Below are 24574 nucleotides of genomic sequence, written 5' to 3'. Positions count from 1 at the left end.
GGTAGTAAAATTGTTGCTAAATAGCTACAGCACATGTGGTATAAATAGCCTTCAGGTTTACCCCATTATCACATAGTGTAAATTTTGATGAAGTTAATAGCAGTTTTTCTGACATGTTTTGGAATGGATTCATGTCACAGAGAATTATTACTATATCGTTTTATTGATATAATGCTATTGATTTACTACTTTAATTCCAGGCTCTCAATCCTGACGATACATTCCTGTAAGTGCCAGAGGCCAAAGTTAGAAGAGGCTTCTTTTAGCACATAAGCTTATGTTTGATTTAAGGTACTTGAATTTTTTTGCAGGTTTCATTAGGTCACTGATGGTATCGTTTGGGGAGAAGTTTTGTTAAGATGTAATCCAAAAAATTACACTTTTCAAATGTGATTATCTCAAATTATTAGAGTCCCAGAAAAGAAAAAAAGAAACTATTTTTTCTATTTATACCTTTTCATTTCATTTTTTTTATAAAAGGAATTTTGTAGAGCTGAATGCTGTAGAAAAACAAAAGGACTAATTTGCAGTTTTTCTAACTCAGCTTATTTCCTAGACATCAGGACTTTGTTGATATTATCTTCCACAAAGAATGCTAAACAATTGCAGAACATAATAAAAGATATCAGATTTAATTTGAGTACCTGCGGAGTATGGGTCCATTTTCAATGCACCTCCACCTTGTTGGTTTTTAGTCCCTTATATACTCGCATTACAAAACCAAAAATAGTTTTTAGGTGGTTTTAAAAAATAGTCTTTCTAATGTATACGGTCTAAAAGAGTTTGCAGAAGGCACTTAAAAAAAGGGTGGGCCATATATACCCACTTGCCCTCAGTTTGTAAACTCTTGGATAGCAGTTGGAGAATGAAATTTCACATTCTAAGACATTGTAATGGTAAATTATTACAAGCCCATTTTCAAGTTTATCCTTCAGTTACTTCTGGAATTATAGAAAAACTAAACTTCACATTTTTTCGAGCATCGATTTTTTTCAGACAACTTTGCTTAAAATAATCATTTTTTTAAATTATTTTGCTTAAGAAGGTGCAAAACATTGTACAAGGTGACTTAGTTTTGTGTCTTTCAAGAAAATATTGGCAGAGATATTATGTTTCAAAGATGCCAAAAACTCACGGGTGCACTGCACTGTTGATTGCTTTGCTATGGGGTCAAACAAGTGACTGTATCTCTGCAAGTATTAAATTGGTGAAAGTAAAACTTTATCAATGTTCATTGGGAACATGTGCGAATGTTTGTACAAAATTTCAGCAAAAACCGTGATGGCCAGGGGGCAACTTTTCGTGAAATTAGACCTCTTGGTGTGGAATGGCCCTACTAGGATTTTGATACGTTTGCCTATTGTGGGAGGGGGGGGGGGGCACTCCTTAAATTACACTAATATTTATGGATTGTTTAATCTGTTGAGCTAAAATTATTACTAATTAATTTTAAGAACTGAAGCATTTAGTACAGGAAACGCTATTTTTATGAAGGCAACAGAAAAACCTGTGGTGAAAATTACTAGTTTCTTAAAACGTTTCGAGACGATTGTCGCAAACACTCAAAAACAGCGCTACTTCGGGATAACTGTAGATAATATACTCTCCTCTCGAAAGGGAAAACTAAAGGTAACAAAGTGTGTGCTGAAGTAACTAAGCACAAATGCCAGACAGAGTGAGGTGGCGCAGTGGTTAGACACTGGACTCGCATTCAGGAGGTCGACGGTTCAATCCCTTGTCTGGCCATCCTGATTTAGGTTTTCCGTGATTTCCCTAAATCGCTCCAGGCAAATGCCGGGATGGTTCCTTGAAAGGGCACGGCCGACTTCCTTCCCCATCCTTCCTTAATCCGATGAGACCGAAGACCTTGCTGTCTGGTCTCCTTCCCCAAACAACCCAACCCAACCCAACCCACAAATGCCAGTTTACTACGAAATAGCTTAATGCACAGGACAATAGTAACTCCCAAACATTCTCCGTGGCACATTCTGAAATTCTGGGTGAACTGTTTTTTGACAGTAACTGTAAATCACAAATGATGATTTGCTATGAAATTAGTTATCCATAACACTTGTAAAATTTTCAAAAATATACTATGTAAACATCTAAAAATTCCTAAGAACTGTCCTATTTCTCACATAATTATAAGCTACAGTGAAACGAGGAAAATATTGTGTTTGAGGGAGAATAGGCCTGCTGTTGCCAAAAATTTTAAGAGCACAATTTAAGCTGAAGGATACAAATGATGATGATGATGATTAGTTTATCGTGGCCTTCATAAATGTTTGAAATTTCACAGTATATTGCGACACGCACAGGTATTGACACAATCAATGAAAATTTATGCAGAAGTGACGTGATCAGTAAAATATTATAGTCTAGAACTTTGAATCATTATACGGACTCGCACATGTGGTAACACACAAAGGAAAATTCAAAAGACGGTTTTTATATGTAAATGGACATGCAGATTGCTTGGGTGTTTCACTTAACTGATTCTGAGAACTTTTGCACTGGCATGCCAAAGATGAACACTGCTGTGTCAGTTTATCTCAGTCAAAATTATGAAAACAGTGCAGAACCAATAGAGCACATCCTCTGTTGGAGAAGCTAACTTAAATGTGATCTGTAACATAACACACAATTCAGGTTAAAGGTTACAGTGTGCGAGTTGAAACCATCTAATGTGAAAGCAAACTCTTTCTTGTAATAAGATCCTCATATGTATTATAGCCTGAGGTCTGGGTTAGGCTGAAAGGTGACAGTTTGTTCTTGAGCTAGTGAAACAAAGGCTTGAGTTAATCCCAGTCACCATTATTTTAGCAAATTATTGTCTCTCTGAAGCACATTTAAAAATTAATTCTCACTGTATCCATCCTACTTCCATAGATGCGAAGTACTAAGCTGCTGCCATGTCATCTTTCCTCTCAGTAAATCTCAGCAGAACTCACATCTTTCACTCCCTGTGCCCTCTGTGTTAAAACTTCAAGAAAAAATTTACTGGCAGATTGTTGTTTGTATATTTACAGAGTTTGTTGCTCTCATCCTAATGAACGTTTAAATTATAAGGGGCATTCAAAAAGAAAAGAGCTGGAGGCATAATTACAGAAACCAGTACCTGTATGTTAGAAGCATTGACCCTGGCTGCAGAGACACTTGTTCCACTGTGACAGAAGGCGGTGAATGGCTGTCTCATAAAATTCCGGGGGCTGCGCTGTTAACCAGTCCCATACGTAAAGCTGGACGTCGTCCGAGGTGAAGCATTTGCCCCTCATAGCCTTTTTAAGGGGACCAAAAATGGCATAATCACAGGGAGAGATGTCTGGACTGTATGGAGGGTGGCTGAGAACCTCCTGTTTGAATTTCTGCAGCAGTGCCATGACTGTGTTGGCCGTATGAGGCTTTGCATTGTTGCGGAGCAGAGCATTAAGGCTTCCATCCAGTCGCTGATAGTCTGGCCTGGCAATGGAAGACAGCAAAACGAAAGCTGAAATTTTAAATTTAGCATTTGAGAAATCTTTCATGCAGGAGGATCGTACAAACATACCGCCGTTTGAGTCTCGTACAGATTCCTGTATGGAGGACATAGTGATAGACATACCTGGGGTTGTGAAGCAGCTGAATGTGTTGAAAATAAATAAATTGCCAGGTCCTGAGCGGGATTCCAATTCGGTTTTACATAGAGTACTCTATTGCATTGGGTCCTTACTTAACTTGTATTTATCATGAATCTCTTGTCCAACGTAAAGTCCCGAGTGACTGGAAAAAGCGCAGGTGACGCCTGTATATAAGAAGGGTAGAAGGACAGATCCTCAAAATTACAGACCAATATCCTTAACTTTGGTTTGTTGCAGGATTCTCGAACATATTCTCAGTTCGATTATAATGAATTTCCTTGAGGCAGAGAAGTAGCTGTCCATGCATCAGCACGGCTTTAGAAAGCATCGCTCCTGCGAAATGCAACTCGCCCTTTTTTCACATGATATCTTGCGAACCATGGATGAAGGGTATCAGACAGATGCCATATTCCTTGACTTCCGGAAAGCATTTGACTTGGTGCCGCACTGCAGACTCCTAACTAAGGTACGAGCATAGGGGATTGGTTCCCAAATGTGTGAGTTGCTCGAAGAATTTTTAAGTAATGGAACCCAGTACGTTGTCCTCGATGGTGAGTGTTCATCGGAGGTGAGGGTATCATCTGGAGTGCCCCAGGGAAGTGTGGTAGGTCCGCTATTGTTTTCTATCTACTTAAATGATCTTTTGGTTAGGGTGGATAGCAATGTGCGGCTGTTTGCTGATGATGCTGTGGTGTACGGAAAGGTGTCGTCGTTGAGTGACTGTAGGAGGATACAAGATGACTTGGACAGGATTTGTGATTGGTGTAAAGAATGGGAGCTAACTCTAAATATAGATAAATGTAAATTAATGCAGATGAAGAGGAAAAAGAATCCCGTAATTTTTGAATATTCCATTAGTAGTGTAGTGCTTGACACAGTCACGTCGATTGAATATTTGGGCGTAACATTGCAGAGTGATAGGATGTGGGACAAGCATGTAATGGCAGTTGTGGGGAAGACGGATAGTTGTCTTCGGTTCATTGGTAGAATTTTGGGAAGATGTGGTTCATCTGTAAAGGAGACCGCTTATAAAACACTAATACGTCCTATTCTTGAGTACTGCTTGAGCATTTGGGATTCCTATCAGGTCGGATTGGGGGAGGACATAAAAGCAATTCAGAGGCGGGCTGCTAGATTTGTTACTGGTAGGTTTGGTTATCATGCGAGTGTTACGGAAATGCTTCCGGAACTCGGGTGGGAGTCTCTGGAGGAAAGGGGGTGTTCTTTTCGTGAATCGCTATTGAGGAAATTTAGAGAACCAGCATTTGAGGCTGACTGCAGTACAATTTTACTGCCGCCAAGTTATATTTCACGGAAAGACCACAAAGATAAGATAAGAGAGATTAGGGCTCGTACAGAGGCATATAGGCAGTCATTTTTCCCTCGTTCTGTTTGGGAGTGGAACAGGGAGAGAAGATGCTACTTCTGGTACGGGGTATCCTCTGCCACACACCGTGTGCTGGATTGCGGAGTATGTATGTAGATGTAGATGTAGATGTAGATGTAGACCCCATGGGTGAGATTGCTTGGTCGTTTTGATTTGATTGCTTGGCGATGGGTGGTCAAGGTTTGCGAATTATGCTGGACATTCACTGTTGTCCCAAGCTGCAGGAAGTGAATGAGAAGGGGGCCATTTTGGTCAAAAAAAGAACGTCAGCATAACCTTTCTGATTCACCTCAGATGATGATGTCCAGCTGTACGTGTGGAACTGGTTAACATCACAGCCTCAGGAAGACAGCCATTCACCGCCTTCTGTCACAGTGGGACAAGTGTTTAAACAGCCATTGGCTGGGATCAGATATGTAACTTGAGTTATTTACTTCGTAGAGTTGATTTGTTGCTATTGCTGAAAGCCTGGTGTAACACCACTGACCTAGTGCATTTTATTGATTTAGATATATTGTACCTGGATCATATTAACAAAGTGACTGACACTTAGTTTTTTTCTGCAATAGTGCTAACATAATAAGAACTTGATGCAATATGTAGGTAATGTAGCTAATAATGAATATTCATAGTTTCCTTACATGTTCATCTGTCAGTCAGTGTTTGATAAATGCTCAGACTCCCCTTCATATGTTTGGAGCAAGAAATTAACATCCCACTTTAAAATTAACTCTTAAAAAAAAGTAAGATGTTATCAACATTATTAAAAAAAACATAGAGGCTACTTTAAAATACTAGGTATACTATTTATACAAATGATATAATTTAATTATTTTTCATACCCCCACCCTTTCTCCACTGCAACAAAATAGTGCATTTTATTGATTTAGATATATTGTACCTGGATCATATTAACAAAGTGACTGACACTTAGTTTTTTTCTGCAATAGTGCTAACATAATAAGAACTTGATGCAATATGTAGGTAATGTAGCTAATAATGAATATTCATAGTTTCCTTACATGTTCATCTGTCAGTCACTTTGTTATTCTGATAAAGGCATTATTTCTTGATTATAAAAGTTGTTTGCCTTGCTTATCATTTGTATCTTTCTGTAAAAGGTTGTCTTTCCAGTGCGTGTATTACGCTATTGCCTGGTCTCTTGAAACTTTTCTTCATTTGGCTGGGATCAGATATGTAACTTGAGTTATTTACTTCGTAGAGTTGATTTGTTGCTATTGCTGAAAGCCTGGTGTAACACCACTGACCTACTGGGCAGTAATGCACACATTAATTCATGTCCCAGAAGATTTTGAGTTTCAACATAATTTATTTTTGCCATGGAGTCATATAAGCAATAAAACAACCCTTTGTACAACTGAATAAAGTTGGTCCAGTGTATGCCTTTAAGAATTGATAACATGTTTACAAATTAGATTGACACAGAGGCCTCAACAAAATTTTGAGCAAAACTGCACGCATAACAGTAGTTCTGCATGGGCCTTACATACATTTTGCTACAGTGACGTAATTGTTAAAAACAGAAAATTAAAGAAATATTATGAATTTTGACAGATCCCCAGTAAGTGACATTGTATGAATTGTAAAATAAAACAACATTATGTAGTATATGAATTTTGTTACAGGTCAGCCTTAGTCACAATGAAAATAGTCATATGTGTAAATAAAACAGCACATATTACATTTTAGCGGATTATTTGTGAAATACCAAATATAATTTCTTCCTAGTGTGTTTCCCGGCTTTAATGACAATATATATTATTTCATTAATAACAGTCTTTCAAACACGATCCTGGCAGCTTTGCAATTACATAATAAGACTCCATTCTGTTCTCTACCTTAAAATATCAGATTTAAAATATGTGTCATAGACAATAATCTTAACTGTATTTTAAAGATTTTAAGAAATTAGTATAGCTTCAAACATTTCTACCAGTTACACTGTCTGCTTGAGGTGCCAGGAATCATTGTAGAGGTTTATTTCAACATAACAATTCCCAAACTACAGTTTTACTTATATTGCCCATTGTTTGGCAGTGCTTAGGATTGCCTTTGATATATTATTAGCTTTCCTATTAATTAATGTGAGAGAGACTCTATTTGTAAGAAATTTCAAACAAGCGGAAAAGTCTTAGCTGCTACATTTCAGTGTGTAAGGTATGTCAGCTTATTTTACATGTGCGAGGTTCGGCATAAATACAGTGTGTGCACTTGGGCTCTTCGGTAGATGTCTTATCACCTGAAGATGGCAGGGACATCTCTGGGCCATAATATTGTGACCCAATGTCAATGGGATCACGTTGCACACTTGAAAATTATTAGAACAATTCTGATTCCACTTTTTGCTTCTGTGTGTCAGGTTTCTGTGGATTTTTGTTGCTCTGTGTCAATTGCAGTCCACTAAAAATGTTGTCTATTGTAGCAACTATTTATTAACAGCTCGTAGAAAATAGATATGTGTTTCAAAGTTTTACTGACCTTCAGAGTAGTCACCAGCATTGTGTATAACCCGTTGCCAGCAATGTGGAAGTCATAGGATACTCTGAGCAGTGCCAGTTGTGTTGACAGTTCGAGCGGCACGGTCTATTGCTGGACAAATTTGTAGCAGTTCTGAAACGAATGCCGTGAAGTGTTTCCTTCAGTTTAGAAATCGAGTTGAACTCACGAGGGCTTAAGTCAGGGGAGTGCAGTAGGTGGTACAGCACTTAGCAGCCCCATCAGTCAAACAAATCAGTAACAACTTGCACTGTGCATGCATGAGCATTGTCCTACAAAATTATGGTCAGGTCCTGCAGAAAGTGTCATCACTTCTGTCTCTAAGCTGGTTGTTGGTTATGTTCCAAAAATGAACAGCATAGAGACCTGACCATAATTTTGCAGGACAATGCTCAAGCATGCACAGTGCAAGCTTACTGATTTGTTTGACTGATGGGGCTGCTAAGTGCTATACCACCTACTGCACTCCCCTGACTTAAGCCCTCGCGAGTTCAACTTGATTTCTAAACTGAAGGAAACACTTCACAGCATTCGTTTCAGAACTGCTACAAATTTGTCCAGCACTAGACCGCGCTGCTCGAACAGTTAATGCAACTGGCACTGCTAAGAGTATCCTATGACTTCCACATTGCTGGCAACGGGTTATACACAATGCTGGTGACTACTATGAAGTCAATAAAACTTTGAAACACGTATCTATTTTGTGCGAGCTGTAAATAAATAGTTGCCACTATTAAAGTTACAATCCTTGTATGTTGTGTGTTGTGCTGTATATACATACGTATAACAGCTTAAGAGTAATTGTTGTAATGCTCTGGTTTCAGAACAAACTGAAGCTGATGCAGAAAATGATCTGGCTGAAAAGCAAATGGAGCTCTTTCGTCTTAAGAATCGCTTGGATGAAACACTGCAAGAACTGGAAGAGTCACAGAAGAAAGTTGAAAACTTGCAGGGCGAAACTTCAAAACTCAGAGAAACTGCAAACAGGTAGAGTTTGAAACAATGTGTTTGATTGTCAGACTAAGATTAATCTGTCAAATGTATTTCTACTTTACTTTGAAATATTGGCAACCACTGGATACTATGTCAGATGTGGTCTAGTGAGAGTGACAGCAGCTACTACTGTGTGTGTATTTGGAGCCTTTGATTTAATATGGATATTTTGCAGATAGTTTGTACCTGTATGTTTCATGATGGTACAGAAGGGGACCATGCATTATGCTTGCTTTTCAGGATGTGTCGAAGTTGTTTGTGGGGATTCTATGGATTCATAGATGGTTTGAGGTGTGACACGTGACCTTACTACAGGTCTATATTTATTTATTCAGCTGAAACAGTCATCTGATTGTGCCCTATTTCCAAGTGTGTTTCAGTATTCTCTTATAATATTTAGCACTGTAGCTGCAGGCAGCGGCATACAATGAGGCAAGTGTATATGCTGCCTCGGAAACAGAGTGCTGAGCTGGCATCACCGGTATGCTGGCTGAGGCAGCATTTTCCAACAACACCTCGGTCATGGGTGGCCGGCAACATCATCTCCACTGCAAAAGTTTGTGAGTTCCCAGTGACAAGGCGATGTTGTTGCCCAGAATCGAAATTTGGACCGATGCTTAAGAGCAGGGTTGGGTGGGTAGCACAGAGTTGGTTGCCCGAGCTGGGCAGACAGGTATTGGTCCCTCGCTGTGACCCAGTTGCAGCAGAGCTATGGCATTGGCTCCAGTCGACACAGACTGGGTCACATACTGCTGAGCTGGTTTAACTGTAGTTAAATACTACTGTTCCTTGCTGATTTGATGGTAACAGCAGTGTTTGTGGGGTCACAACAATTGTTCTGGGCCAGGTGATGACCCAGTTGTCATAATAGGCTGCAATACCTCCTGCAAGATGGCCCGGTGCTGTCTGTCAACACAGAGCCATTGCAAAGCTGCTGAACACACAGTCTGCTGGCCAGTGCCTGACTTTGGTGTGGTCTGATTCTGTCTTGGCACTACTGTTTGTTCCTAGTCATGTTTATAACTTTCACCCTTTACAGTATTTTTAATGTGGTGAATCTGTATTATTTTTTCAATTATCACAGTATGCTAATTTATTTGAAATTCAGTTACTTAAAACATGACACATAGTATCAGCAGCAGTATTGGGAGCTTGAATTAATACTCGTTGATGAAAAAAGTGGATAGTGACATGAGACCTATTTAACAGTGGAAAGATTGGGTTTTCAGACCTGTGTGTGACTTTAGAGTGGAGGGAAAAGAACATTCCTATTAGTGCCTTGAATATGTTGCAGTTTTGTACCTACCAAATGGCATTTGCGGGAAGTATTACTTTTCTGCTTTCATATCAAGAAATGTGCTGCGGAAAGTCATTGTTTGCTAGAGGAAGCGTATGGAGAATATACTCTGTTGGGAACAGTGTGCAGAGATTGATTTTGATGATTCTAAGACAACGATTATGAGGTGATAAAATGCACCCTGGTTGGTGTCTTGCACCATGCCTGGACTCTCAGTTTTACAGTTCACAAACATTAGAAAACTTCTGTTCAGTTTCACTTGGATAACATTACTCGTGGACTGCTGGGGTACACATTCCATCCGATGAGGTAACAGGTTGGCAACAGGAAGGACATCTGGCCACCCTTTAAATTAAGCATACCAAATCTGTGTATAACCATGCTGACCCTACACCAGTTGCAGGACAAAAGGCACAAGAAAAAGAAAGATTCTGATCCAGGTACAAGTGAAACCAGTTGTCAGAACAAGGTATTTTGATCTCCGACATTGATTAAAATTCAGCAATTGCTTTAAAGGCGTTTCCAAAAAATGTCAGTCAAGATGAGGAGTTCTCATATTAGGCTCTGCAGGATTATGTGATGGACGCCATCCCCCACGAAAACTGTCATGTCTCTGTGAATAAGAGGTGGTTCTGACATTAATAAATGTTAGTAAAGTTGGGGGTAATTTCTAAAAGAGAAACCAAATATGAAAACTGGAACCACACAAAGAAAACTGGTTAAGTATAAGTAGAGGATGAGACTGAAAGATGGTGGATAATTTCAAGCAGTTTTATGTATTGGCCGAAGAGTGTGTTATGTTACGTAAGAACCACCTTCTATTGTGTAAAATTTAGGGTAGATGAACAAAACAATTGTAAAATGTATACTATCAAGGCCAGAAATGTCACAATTAATAAAATATTCCACGCTATTGTGCTGTGCCTGAATGAATTTCTCATTTAAACCCAACGTTTTATCCCAATCTGCGGAGGACAAGGGAAATGCGACTTGTTTGGAACGACTGACTATCGTAGTAAGGTTAATAACGTATTAGAGCTGTAAACATATAGGAAACCGAGTAAGGACCCCTTTAACAAGGTTCTTTGCAAAGATGCACAAAGAACATTTTCCTCTAAGACATACAGCTAGTGTGTTATTGGTTCGCCCACTTATTCTCAATTACTAAGTTCTTGACTACATTATTATGACTGTATATGGGCTGATTGGATTCATATATCAAGAATTTGGCATGTTTTAGCAGTAAATTAAACAGCATACTGGTCCAGCTGGAGAAAGAATTAGTTAACTTTGATGTAGTATCGCTGTTTACTATGGTTCTGTTCAGTGAGGTGTCGCACCAGCTGAGCCAGATTTTTCCTCCACATATTGCTGAACTGTCCAGATATTGCCTCACAGCCACAAATTTCAAATGGAATGATGAGTTCTATGAACAGACAGATGGCATGGCTAAGGAGAGTCCCTTCAGCCCAGTTATAGCGAATTTCTTTACAGAAAAATTCAAGGAGCAGACATTGGAAACTGCCAACAAGTAACCGAATGGTAGATTTGTTTTGTTGAGGCATGACAGGGAGGAACTAGCTTGTGTCCACAAACATTTGACAATATCAGTCCAAAGATTCAGGTTACCATAGATGAAGATCCAGGCAGAATATTAAATTTTCGTGATGTGCTAGTTTTCAAGAAAGAAGGTGGTAGCTTAGGCCACGTGGTTTACAAAAAACCCACACACACAGACAATTACCTACACCAGGATTTGAACCACCACCCACAACAAAAGCTAGGTGTCACAAAAATGTTGGCAGATAGAGCAAGGAACATCTTTGAACTAGAGCTGTTTGACGCAGAACTAAAACATCTCACCAATGCATTGCTAAAGAATGATTATTTGTCTCCTGAGGTAAAAGGAACAGTAAGACGACTGCGCAGAAATTGTAGTGATGCACAGGCCGTGGAGACTGTAAATTACCCCTGTAATTTCAATAGGAAGGAGGAGGGTGTGAATTTGAATCTCATCTAGATTTCGGTGCTGAATAAGTAGCACGTCAGTCTTCCATCATGGGGTGACAACAACAGTGAATGACGGCAGTTGACAACAGCCAATTGTGCCCGGGCAATTAAAATATGTGACTAGTGAGGCAGGGTGTGAATCTGACACTAAAAGAAGCTACAGTCACCCTTGAAAATGTCCTCTGCAGATGGGGACGAAACATTGGATTTAAATGTGAAATCCAGTAGACCAAGGCATAGCAGCCTGGAAAATTTTATTAACTGTAGCAAAACAAGTTGTCATTTGCAGCAATCGATTTGAAGTAGACTGGTTGGTCACATTTGATCTGTTGATCTCAGGTAATAGAATTGTATCACAATATCAACATGCTTGTTTGCATTCCTAAAGTAAGAGGAAGCAAATGTTATACAAAACATTATGAAGTGAGATGCATGTACGTTGGGTTGTTTGAAATTGTGATATACTTTTTGTTACAGAAAAGTAGAAAACACACTTGTGAAAGGCTGTATAGTACATTGTTTTTAATATTATTATTGCTGTAAGTGTCTACTTTAATCCAGTAGGCTGTTTGATATCACACTTTCTTTGAATGAGAAATCTATCCAGTTAGAAATGATACAATAATTAAAAGTACTACTCACGTACACCGACGTGACAAAAGTCGTGAGATATCTCCAAATAATGTATTGGACTGCCTTCTGCTGGGCTTAGTGCAACAACTCGACATGTGATGACTCAACAAGCTGTTGCATTTCCCTGCAGAAATATTGAGCCATGCAGCCTCTGTAGCCTCCCATAACTGCGAAAATGTTGCCTGTGCAGGATTTCGTACAGGAACTGTCTTCACGATTATGTCTTATAAATGTTCGATGGGATTCGTGTTGGTTGATCTGGGTGGCCAAATCATTTGCTCAAACTGTCCAAAATTTTCTTCAAACCAGTTGCTAACAGCTGTGGCCCTGTGTCGTGGTGAATTGTCATCCATAAAAATTCCATCACTATTTAGGAATATGAGTCCATGAACTGCTGTAAGTGATTTCCAGGTAACTGAACATAACCATTTCCAGTCAGTGGTTCAGTTGGAACAGAGGACCCAGTCTATTCCTTGTAAACAGAGCCCACACCATTATGGCACCACCACCACAAGCTTGCGCAGTGCCTTGTTGACAACTTGGGTCCATGGCTTCATGAGCTCAGCACCACACTTGAGCACTACCATCAGCTCTTATCAGCTGCAGTCGCTACTGATCTGACCAGGCCACAGTTTTCTAGTCATCTGCTGTCCAACTGGTATGGTCAAGAGACCAGGAGAGGTGCTGCAGGCAATGTTACGCTGTTAGCAAAGGCACTCGTGTTGGTCTCTGCTACCATAGCCCATTAATGTGAAATTTGGCCACACTGTCCTAATGGATATGCTCGTTGTATGTTCCTCATAGATTTCTGTGGTCATTTCATGCAGTGTTGTTTGTCTGTTAGCACTTACAACTCTACGCAAATGCCGTTGCCCTCAGTCGGTAAGTGAAGGCTGTCAGCCACTGTGTTGCCTGTGGTGAGAGGTAATGTCTGAAATTTGGTATTCTCAGCGTACTCTTGAGATGGTGGCTCTCAGAGTATTGAATTCCATAACAATTTCCAAAATGGGATGTCCCATGCATGTAGCTCCAAGTAAAATTCCACGTTCAGAGTCTGTTAGTTCCTGTTGTGCAGCCATAATCATGTCACATGAACCACCTGAGTACAATTGACAGCTCCACCATTGTACTGCTCTTTCATCCCTTGTCTACGCAATACTACCGCCATCTGTATATGTGTCTATCGCTATCACAACACTTTTGTCACCTCAGTTTGTAGTGAGGATAGGGCAGGGAGTTATTAATCAACATCTGGTCATTACTGACACATGCTCAGTGGAAATATGTGGAGCCCAGTATTGTTTTGGGCTTCATATGTCTCTTTTTGTGTGTGTCTGTATTTGTCATTTGTACATGTTTCAGGCTGGAGAGAGAGAACTTGGATTATCGCCGACAGTGTCTGTCTGTTTCGGATGAGCGTGATGAATTGACAAGGTTGTTGGAGAGGCGCAATGCTGAACTGAATTCTCTTCAGGAAGAAAATAAGGCTCTTGCCCAGCAAGCGAAAGATGCGGTTGCTGCGAAATATGAAGTTTTGGTGAAGATAGATGAAGTTGACAGTAGACAGGCTAGTCTAGAAGCAAGGTAGGTATTTTTACATGTAGTTATACTGTTTTGTTAACTGAGAATTACTGTGAAAACATAGCTTTCTTCTTAAACATATTTTATGGTTGATTTCACCTGTATTGAAAAAGCATGTGACATCCATTTCAGTAATATTTCATCTGTAATGATGATTTATTGTGTTCAACTCTGACCTCTTAAATATTGTATTGTTTTACTATGGGTGTCTGCTAAAGTAAATTTGTGTGTTATGATTAAATGAAATTACTGTGCTCGTTGTTTTTCCTCAGGTTTATGCTTGGTTGGTTCATTAAATATTGCTGGATTGTTTCTCTCAGGAATCTAATGATATTGATACTCCATTGTTATGCAGCAGTTGTATGAAAGTTGGAGGTTCTTGAGGCACTATTGTATTACTGATGGAACTCTTTTTGTGCAGAAGTAACTTAGGATGTGCCTGTGCCATTCATGTTGCATATTAATGACCTTGCAGACAGTGTTAATAGTAAAATCAGGCTTTTTGCAGATGGTGCAGATATCTGTAATGAAGTATTATCTGAGAGAAGCTGCATAAATATCCAGTTAGATATTGATAAGATTTCAACGTCGTGCAGAGATTGGCAACTTGCTCTAAATATTGAGAAATGATAAAATTTTGCACTTCGCACAACCAATGAAAAAAATTTAGTATCCTATGACTGTAATATCAATGAGTCACCGTTGGAACTGGCTAAGTCATACAAATACCTGGATTGCTTACAAATCACTTGTGCAACCCATTGTAGAATATTTATCAAGTGTATGGGTCCTGTACCAGATAGGTATAACAGTGATATTGAACATATACAGAGAAGGGCAGCATTAATGGTCACAGGTTTGTTTAATCCATGAGAAAGTGACACAGAGATACTGAAGGAACTGAACTGGCAGACTCTTAAAGACAGACATAAACTATCCCGAGCAAGTCTATTAACAAAGTTTCAAGAACTGGCTTTAAATGATTACTCTGGGGATATGCTACAACCCTCTGTGTATCTCTCACACAGGGATTGTGAGGATAAGATTAGAGCAATTGTTACACACACAGTCATTGAAACAATCATTCTTCCCAGACTCCATACTTGAATGGAACAGGAAGCAGCCCTAATAACTGGTACAATGGGACATACCCTCTGCCATGCACTTCACGGTGGTTTCCAGAGTGTAGATGCAGACGTAAATGTAGATATGGCAGTATCCTTTGTCATGTAGAAAAGCTCTTTCTCTTCATTTGTCATCGTCATTGTTACATACGTACTTTACCCACCAGCTTATTGCCAAGTCATATGATATATTGAAGTAACTGTTTAAGCATTATGATTTTGAAGCATGACATAGGAAGAGGCTGAAATATTGGTTAAATATGTCCCCCCTCCCATTCTGCTCCAATTTCCTCAGCACCTCTCCGGCCCCAACACCTCCCCGGCCCAGCCAATTTCAGTAAGAATCTTTACATAAAATCATTTGTTTGTTAGTGTACCATTTGTTAAACAAAATGTACTTGGCACATATTTTCAGGGAAAAACGAATGGACCAGGAACGTGTTCTGCTTAAAGCCCAGATTCAAAATTTAAATGAAGATCTTGCGAAACATGCTTCAGAAGTGCGTAATTTGAGGATTCAGAATGCAGCAAATATTGTTAACCTTGAAACACAACTGTCGCAGAAAACAGAGGAGGTATTAAAAAGAATAACAGTCATTTTATCCCATTTTTATTGTTTTTGTAATGTGGTCTGTAAAAATAAATACTAACGTTCTTATTCATTACTTCCAAATAGACAAATGTGCTAGAACAGCGTGTTGAAGAGCTCACTAAAGCAAATTCTAATTTGCAAAAGAAAATGGATTCTCTTTCAAAACAACTGTTGGAGCAACGTGAGGCTGAGGCCAAGCTTCAGGAAAGTTTTGGACAGGAAGTTCGTGCACAGACAAAGCTTGCAAATTTGTACAAAGGTAAGTGATAGGACTCCACAGTTTGAAAGTACTGCTTGTTGAGTACAGCTTTTGTCTGTGTCTAAACCTATACAGCAAGAATTCATTTAATGCTTGCAGTAATTGCCTGCAGATAAGTTTATAGTGTAATAACATTGATAGGCATAAAGGAAAAGAGTTTTGAGACCAAGGTTTAAAGATATGAAAGGAAAAGGGCCAGGCAGTCAGAACATGAGCAGGTAGCATAGGAAGTTATTCAGGGTGTATACATGGACAAGGAAAAAAAATTCCCGGATTTTTCCCGGATTTCCCGGTTGAAAACACACTTTCTTCAGAGTGAAAATACATTTTTCCCCGTGTTATATGAGAGTATACTTTTCCTCGGCGCTGTAAAACTTATCAGTATTTTGAATGTTTATGGTTTTATACACTGACGTAGAATTTCCTGGCACTTTAGAAAACGAAACGGGGAGGGGGGGACGTTTTGAAAGATCTTTGATGTGCAGCAGCAAGACGTACGCTGCATATTTTCGTGTTACGAAGATATAAATTCGAATTCCACCAAACAACGCATGTAACTTTCCAAGGCATTGAAATCGAGATTGTGACGGGCTTTTGTAAGCCAGTCATAGCTCATGCCGTGTGATCTCACCATCTGATGACAGCATAGGACACGTGATGTAGTCAGCCAATAGCAAGATCACTCTTAGGTAGCGCGAACACACAACTAAGAAAAGTTGATGGTTTAAATTAATATACATAGTGTTGCTACAAGAAAAACAGAGGTTTCACATATAATCGTAGCCTCAAAGATTAATAAGCTGCAACAGGAGCTAAGCTTCCACATATAATGTTGATCTTTTTGGCGCGTGTTACACTTTAAGATATATCACACAAATGTGCCAGTAAAATTTTTAATAACGACGTAAATGTCTAATCTTCTGGGCTCAAAATTCTTCTAGATGGTCGTCCTCAAAGAGTTGATTTTTAACTGAGAGTCAAACGCTCTGTGATTTAAGAAATTCATCGTACATTCTCGCATATAGTTCATCTTGTGTAAAAGGAAATTTACGTAGAAAGTAACGCTTTTCAAACCACCATCCGCAATGTTTTCCCGTAACCTGTTAGAAACTGATTCGTTTCAGCAGTTGCCAGAGAGCGCCGGATAACAGGCGCCACCGCTCTTGCGTAGCTACGATGACACAGGAAGGCCGTATGTCACAAAAGAAACAAGACATCAGAGGACACTTCAAGTTCATAGGAATTTCATGAACCATACTAAAATGCATAATTGGGCTTATAGTGTAAATTTTCTTGAGTACCAATACTGTATTATCTCATGTTTGGTTCTTTATTATGGCATAATGCCATGTGAGCTAGAAGATGGAAAACGTGCAGCGAACAGTTGAAACTAGCCAACAGTGTGAAATTAAACACTTCGTTTCAAATGAATTGACTGCCTCAGCCCAAAAGATTAATAAAAGCCAAATCTCTTTAGCAAGGCGACAAAAATTCTGCAAGTCGATTAATGCGCCACTGTCAGAAAGGTGGAAATAAAACCTGAAAATAATAACATATTTTAGCCTTCCATAATTATGTGAATGTATTTTAATTCATTTGATAGCTCCCGGCCACAGAAATCCGTTTTGTTTTCATTTGATGTGAGAGTAATAAATGAAGAGGAAACTGCAAAATCACTAAACGTAAACATAGGTCACGTGAAGACTACCCACCTCCACACCACAACTCAGATTGCTCTGTGCATCAGCCCCTGATCTACGATATTTCCGAACCGGGGCAATACTAGATAGTGGCGCCCAGCCACACATCCGTAGACAGAAGCGGGAGAAGGTACTACCCATATGCGACTCAACTGCACATGTACAAGAGCCCGCCTGTAACTGCTCAAACAAATCTAATGTCAGCAGCTGTCACGTCACGCTCATCGGAGGCAATTTGTAGTTACGAATCATTGCATAGTCTTTCTAAAGCCTTTGACACACTTTGCTGTTGGCAGACGCTTCTATGACCACTATGTTTTGTTGTTGTATATGGCGGATTTCCTTTGAGACTTAAGTTTTATTTTAGTTTTTTCTTCCTCTTGTTAATGTTTTGTTGCTGCAGTATTATCCTGCAGACGCGGGATACAGTAATATCCTTTGTTGGAGTATTGGTTCTTACCAATCAAAATCACAGGAAACTAAAACAACGAAACATTCCCGGAATTCTAAAAAATTCCCGGGTTTTTCCCGGTTTTCTCCCGGATGAAAAATTTCCCGGGTTTTTGCCGGATCTCCCGGTTGTTCCGGGTCATATACACCCTGTTATTCATTCCAACAGTTTCATTGAAGTGTATGAAGGAAGCCTCATGCTGAACTGAAATAACCTTGCAATTTTTACAACATTTCTTTAATTAATCAGTTGCATTAATTGCAGTGAAACGTGCACTCAGTAGTGTAGAATGGGGTTACTGGAAATAGCAGAGGGAATACAGTAATAGCATTCTTGACGTATTAGGAAATTAAGGATGAAAGAGGGAAAGGAAGATAGTGATTGATCATGAGAAGGGGAGGAGGTGTCAATAAGGAAAGATACCAAAAGACTGGGAGTTGAAGATGTCTGTGTAGCATATATCTGCTACAAAAAAGACCATGTTTTGGAGAAATAGCATTTTTTTTTTCAGGAACAAAGCCTTGTATTTATGTTAAAAATGGTATCTTATGTGTGGTATTTTTGGAAGGAGTGAAACTGGTTTTTAATGATATGCTAGTTCTGAAAAAAAAGATAAATGTTTTAAGAGGTGTCTGTTAATATGAAGATTGTTATTTCATCGTTTGTGGTATTGCATCCTCTAGGGGTCAGTGAAGAAGAAAAAGGAAAGTCACAGCAACTTATGAAAAGAGTGAAGGAACTTGAGGAGCTGCTGAATGAAGCAAGGAACCAGCACTGTGCCTTAGAAGCGAAGATAGAGGATATCAATGCTAAACATTATGAAGAGATGGAGAAGAAGCAAGAAACTGTAGCAGCTTTGAAAGAAGAACTTTTGAGAGCAAATGAATTAATAGAGGCTGCAAAAGCAGGTAATTATTGTGGATGGAAAATTAGAGTGTAAAAAGCAGCAGATAGACAGCAGATTCTATGGTGCACTTGGGTTTCTAATGTTTTTATTATTGAGCTAGATCTATGTCATTCTCAGCAGTGTAACAAGTCATTTATAATTTTTTTTCCCCAAAAGACCCTTGTAACTTATTTGAAGTTCCAGAACTTATGTATTTCTGGACAATCATATATTAAAAACCAATCAACATAAGCCACTAACACCCTCACATCACATGAAATTCCTGACTGTATGTTTAAGATGTACAATCAGAAACAGATCACCAATGTAAACTCCATTTGCAAATATTTCAGTGGACAAGTTGTAATCTCACTCCCATATTGTTAATTTTTCTCAAGTGGCACATGTGATAAATTGTTGCCAGTGGAATAGCAGCAATGAAATTTGTTATCCCGGCAGTCACAAATATTTCACTGTTTTTTTGATGGGTTAGAATTTCAGAGGTGGTGGTGAGGGTAGGATGTGGAAGTACAGTGAGTAGTGGGGATGTTTATAATCACTTTTATCATATAGATTTCTTTGTTTTTCTGTAGTAATTCATGATTTTCTGGGTGGTGGTTACAGGTAGACTTTATAGCTCAGCTTAAATAGCTGCAAGTGAAACAAAACATCTGCTAACTTCATTTATGAAGCATAGGAAATTATGAATGAGCAATGTGATGGGTGGTCCATGTCCCACTTATATCTTGTAATGTTCACTTCCAGTCAATCGTAGCACAAACCGTTACCAAGAGCAGCATACAGCGGAAAAGTCACAGACTCTATATAAGTGCACTTTTACATCACTTTTAAATGTGTGTGTTGGCAGTCCTAGAGTTTGCTTACTGAAGTTAAGTACTGGCAAGCAATTCAGTCTTTTTGTAATTCTAAAAGTGTAACTTAATAATTTTATCACCAAGTGGCAGCAGAACACACACATAAGACTGTTGTAATTTGCAAGATTTCGGAGCCAGTGGCTTCTTCTGGCAGGAGGGTGGAAGGGGAAGGAAGAAGGGTGAAGGAAAAGGACTGGAGAGGTCTAGGAAAAGGGGTAGATTTCAAGGTGGTCACCCAGAACCGCAGGTCAAGGGAGACTTACCATACCGTACCATACTATTCTCATCCTGTACGGTAAGTCTCCCTTGACCCGCGGTTCTGGGTGACTTTCCCAAAATCTACCCATTCTCTTAGACCTCTCCAATCCTTTTCCTTCACCCTTCTTCCTTCCTCTTCAACCCTTCTGCCTGAAGAAGGAGCCACTGGCTCCAAAAGCTTGCAAATTACAACAGTCTTTTATGTGTGTCATCTGCCGCCGCCTGGTGAGTAGATTTTTTTATCCATCCAACTAAATTATTTTGTCAATAATTGCTTGTTTTTGTTGTTATCAAAGTGTAACTTGTCATGTTTGTTAACTGTACATGTAGGATATTCATTAGAAATTAAATAAAGTGTTCTTTTATAGCTCTCTCTTGAGTAGTTTTGGTGTTGTTAAGTTCAGTGTGCCACAGTGGCTTTCTAGTATTATTGTTAAACTACTGTGGCTCTTTACTATTTATTGCATGAATTGAGAGGAAGGTCAAACATATTCCATGCTCCAGTGTATATAAAGGAATCGAGTAGTTGTAAGACCACTTTTTTCTGGGAATATAATTATGTGCAGTGCAATCTGCAGTTATTGGTTTGGACTTACTGGACAACTTGGGTGGGAAAGTAGATATTTGGTGATTATATGGAAGTCTTCAGATGTGTGTTATGGTGCAATAAATGTGCTGAATTAAATGGTATGTTTATGATGTTTTTTTATTTTTTTTTTGCTAGATAGGATATGATAAAAAGTGGTATTTTGTGTGTAGATAATATAGCTGTGAGTACATTGTCCTAAGAGTAATAAAAATCCAATAGTTTCCTACAACTTGCTTGCTAAGACTGGGGAAGCACTGCCAACATCTTTTTGATACTCTGATTGTAATGTGGTACAATCACTTGATACACAATACTAAGGAAAATTGCTACTATACGTTTCAAAAAATTAAAATGTAGTGTCACTTAAGTTGAGTCAGATGTAGTAGATGTCAACTGAGAAAAATGTAAGTTACACTGAAAATAGCTTTATTACAGTGTTTATTATTATTTGTAATGTGCAAGTTTTCTCATATTTCATTAGCATTCACTTACTAAAATGTGTGCCAGGAGAATTATTTAATATTACTGAATTTAATTTTACGCAGAGGCTATTGAGAAATCCCTAGAAATGTCTCCTGAAGCATCGCATGTTAGCCGTTTGCTGAAATCAGGAATGACAACCACTCAACTATATATGCAGTATGCTGATATGTCTGAGAAACTTATGCTGGAGAAGGAAAATAGCCGCAAACTCACTTTGTATCTGAACACAGTTATGAAGGTATGTATATGTAATTTTGTAGTAGGCTTCACCAGCCAGAATCAATTGACATAAAAGTTTGCTGACTATGCTACTGTGCCATAATGTAAAAAGCTATACTGGGAAACCAACATTTCGACCACAATTGCAGTGGTCTTTTTCTGGGTATACGGAGTGGGTGGATGCAGTCTATTGAGTAGAGACAGAAGGAGACCTCTGCAACCATGGCCAAAACACTGATTTCGCCAGTATAGTTGTTCACATTATGACATCCTACCATACTCAGAAAATTTTTATGTTGAGGTGTGTTTACTACTTTTTTTTTATTTTTTAAAATTTTATTTTATTGAACACTTTTCTCCATGAAATTTCTATTTAAGTCAGCTTCATCTTGTCTTTGCACAGTGATCTTGGAGAAGCTTTACTTCACATGCCTGTGGAGCCCATTTTAGCATATGGTGTTGAAAGGTATACAGAGGAAAGTGAAACTACATTCTCATTTTGGTAAGAAAGGAAAAACTGATGTGTAATTGTGAGCCTTCTTCAGGTCAACTAAGCAAGGTGTTATTGTTTGTAGACAATGGACTAGCGTTGGGAGGAGTGAGGCTAAAATCCATGTCTGGACACTTTGATTTATGTTTTATCCCCAGTTTCTTAAAATCATATTTTTTGAGTGCCAGGAAGGTTTCTTTGGGGAGATTATAACTAGTTTCCCACACCATCCATGTTAGATCTGAATGTCTGCTCTTCCTTTAATAATGTTGTAGTTTGCTGAGACATTATGCTTGCCCTTTCTGTCTTCTTTCTACTCAACTGAGCTGTATCGAACAATATCTCTTTCCACAGCTACTCTACCACAAATGTAATCTTTACCTTCAACTGTGGAAACATTGTCACTCACATGAATAGTGCTAAATTACACATTCAGGTATGGATTGGATGTAAATTGAGAAGTCAAATTATTTCATTAATTGCTTTTTGCACTAATATCACTCACTTTCCTCTGTTACATCAATTTCTTCAAATTGAGCTTCAATTTCATGGGAAATAGTCAGAACAGAAAATAGAGTTTGTTAATTTCAATGAAATAGTCCAATTGCCAATTATATTGTAGTTTTATTCACATAACCAGTTTCAGTTAAAATAAGAATCATCTGCAGGTGTAAAAGAACAACAGCAGTACTAACATAACATAGTTGTACACTTGGAAATTACTTGTTATTAAGTTGAATCTGATAATTCGAGTGAAGCTGCAACATAATTGCCATGTGGAGCATTTTATTCCAACAAGCATGCAATCAGCAGTTGCTGCAGAATTAAAGTGCATCAAGGAGTGGTAATGTAACTACTCTCTCATGAGCAAAACAAAATAGAACTTGACTAAGCTTTGTACTGCTTCTTATTTACAATTTGCATGCAATAATATAAGAAAGGGAACGTTTGTAAAGAATGTGAGATACCAATACAAGTATGTGTCCATCAACCAGTGGCACAATAAGTACTGAATGCTACTAAGACCATAGTGTTACAATATATTTTAAAATTTTCAGAAACTTGAGTTTCATTCTACATTTACAGGAAGTTGAAGAAAGAGTGCCAACCTTGCGACAACAGACACTGGAATTTGAATCCATGAAGGAGCAGTATATAGCTATGAAGAATACATATGATGAAGCCATGGCAAAGATAAACCTACTTACTGCTGAGGCCAATGAAGCTACAAGAGAGTCTGCACGTCTCACACGTGAGATAAAGAGGCATATGGATGATAAAGCAACTTTGTCTCGTCAGGTAACGTGTTATAGTGATACTTTGAAAGCCTGTTCAAGTGAAATGTGTGCCTGATAAAACAGTTGGAGCTATATATGTATTTAGGAGGGAGGAAAAAAAATAGGTGTATGACATTTTCTGTCTACTAATTGCCTCTTGGTGAAACAAGGAAAAATTATCACAAAAGATAAGACAAGTTTTGAAACATATTAATAACTTTGAGCATCACAAGTGCTTCCAAAATTCCATATTCAACTGTGAGGTACACACTTGACCTAGTAACAGTACAAAAATTCTGTTAATATTGTTGGTCTTTATTAAAGGTTTGTCAGTTCCCTATTTCTCTGGGACCGATGACCATAGCAGTCTGGTCCCTTTAATCCCACAAACCAACCAACCTATTTCTCTAACCTGTCCTCCTCCCCTTTACCATCTGAGTTATCCTGTAGTTGGCTCCTCCTGTAAGGGCCATTCCATGCCAAGTGGTCCAGAGGTTCCTGCATGACCATCAGAGATTTTGATGAAATTTTGTATGAACATTCGCCCATGTTCCTAATAGACATTGTTAAAGTTTCACAGTCACTAATTCAATACCTCTGGAGATGTAGTTGTTTGTTTGACGCCGTAGCACAGCTGGCAACAGTGCATACGTGAGTTTTTGGCAACTTTGAGACATATCTCGGGCAGTGTTTTCTTGAAAAATACAAAACTAGGCTGTCTTGTACAGCATTTTGCACTCTCTTAAGCAAAATAATAATAATAATAATAATAATAATAATAATAATAATAATAATAATGGACTTGCTGTGCAGTTTTTATATGGATAGTATGAAGCAAAAGCAGCCAAAAAAATAAATGCTAAAAAAAAGTGTTTAGCTTTTTGTATCTTTGGAAGTAATTGTGGGATAAACCTTAAACTTGGCACGTATAAACTTACCAACACAAGGTCTTAGAATATAAAATGTAATCATGCTATTGCTTTCAAGTAGTTTACAAATTGAAGGCAATGTTGACAATTTTTTTTAAAACATCAAAAAATGGCTGCTTTTGGCCCACTTTCACAAAAAAGTCTTCTGCAAACTCTTTAACTATATTAATTGGAAAGACCATTTTGCATCTTGTATTATGTTATGCAGTTATTGAGTACTGTCTGGGGAAGAAAACATCAAAAGAATTAATGACTAAAAAGTCAGAAAAAGTTTAGAAAGGTCTGTCTTTTATCACAGCTCATCATGACATACTGTAATCTGTTGTTCCGCTCGTGATGACTGGGTGTTGTGTGATGTCCTTAGGTTAGTTAGGTTTAAGTAGTTCTAAGTTCTAGGGGACTGATGA

The 24574-nt window shown here is 38.5% G+C and overlaps 1 protein-coding gene across 2 annotated transcripts in view; it reads left to right on the top strand.

The window, feature by feature from the left end:
• The window catches only part of LOC126457491 (nucleoprotein TPR), a 287885-nt gene that overhangs the window by 33471 nt on the left and 229840 nt on the right, over positions 1 to 24574 (top strand). For both annotated transcript variants that reach the window (XM_050093792.1, XM_050093791.1), the window contains exons 2-8: positions 8346 to 8508; positions 13817 to 14038; positions 15575 to 15734; positions 15836 to 16010; positions 18845 to 19069; positions 21315 to 21490; positions 23048 to 23260. In XM_050093792.1, the coding sequence (XP_049949749.1) occupies positions 8346 to 8508; positions 13817 to 14038; positions 15575 to 15734; positions 15836 to 16010; positions 18845 to 19069; positions 21315 to 21490; positions 23048 to 23260 (1334 nt within the window). The remainder of the gene's footprint in view (positions 1 to 8345; positions 8509 to 13816; positions 14039 to 15574; positions 15735 to 15835; positions 16011 to 18844; positions 19070 to 21314; positions 21491 to 23047; positions 23261 to 24574) is intronic.

The sequence above is a fragment of the Schistocerca serialis genome, chromosome 2 (genome assembly GCF_023864345.2).
Source record: "Schistocerca serialis cubense isolate TAMUIC-IGC-003099 chromosome 2, iqSchSeri2.2, whole genome shotgun sequence".
In the NCBI taxonomy this organism is placed as follows: Eukaryota; Metazoa; Arthropoda; class Insecta; order Orthoptera; family Acrididae; genus Schistocerca; species Schistocerca serialis.
The sequence above is the reverse complement of the archived record's forward strand: the minus strand, read 5'-3'. Positions and strand labels throughout refer to the sequence as shown.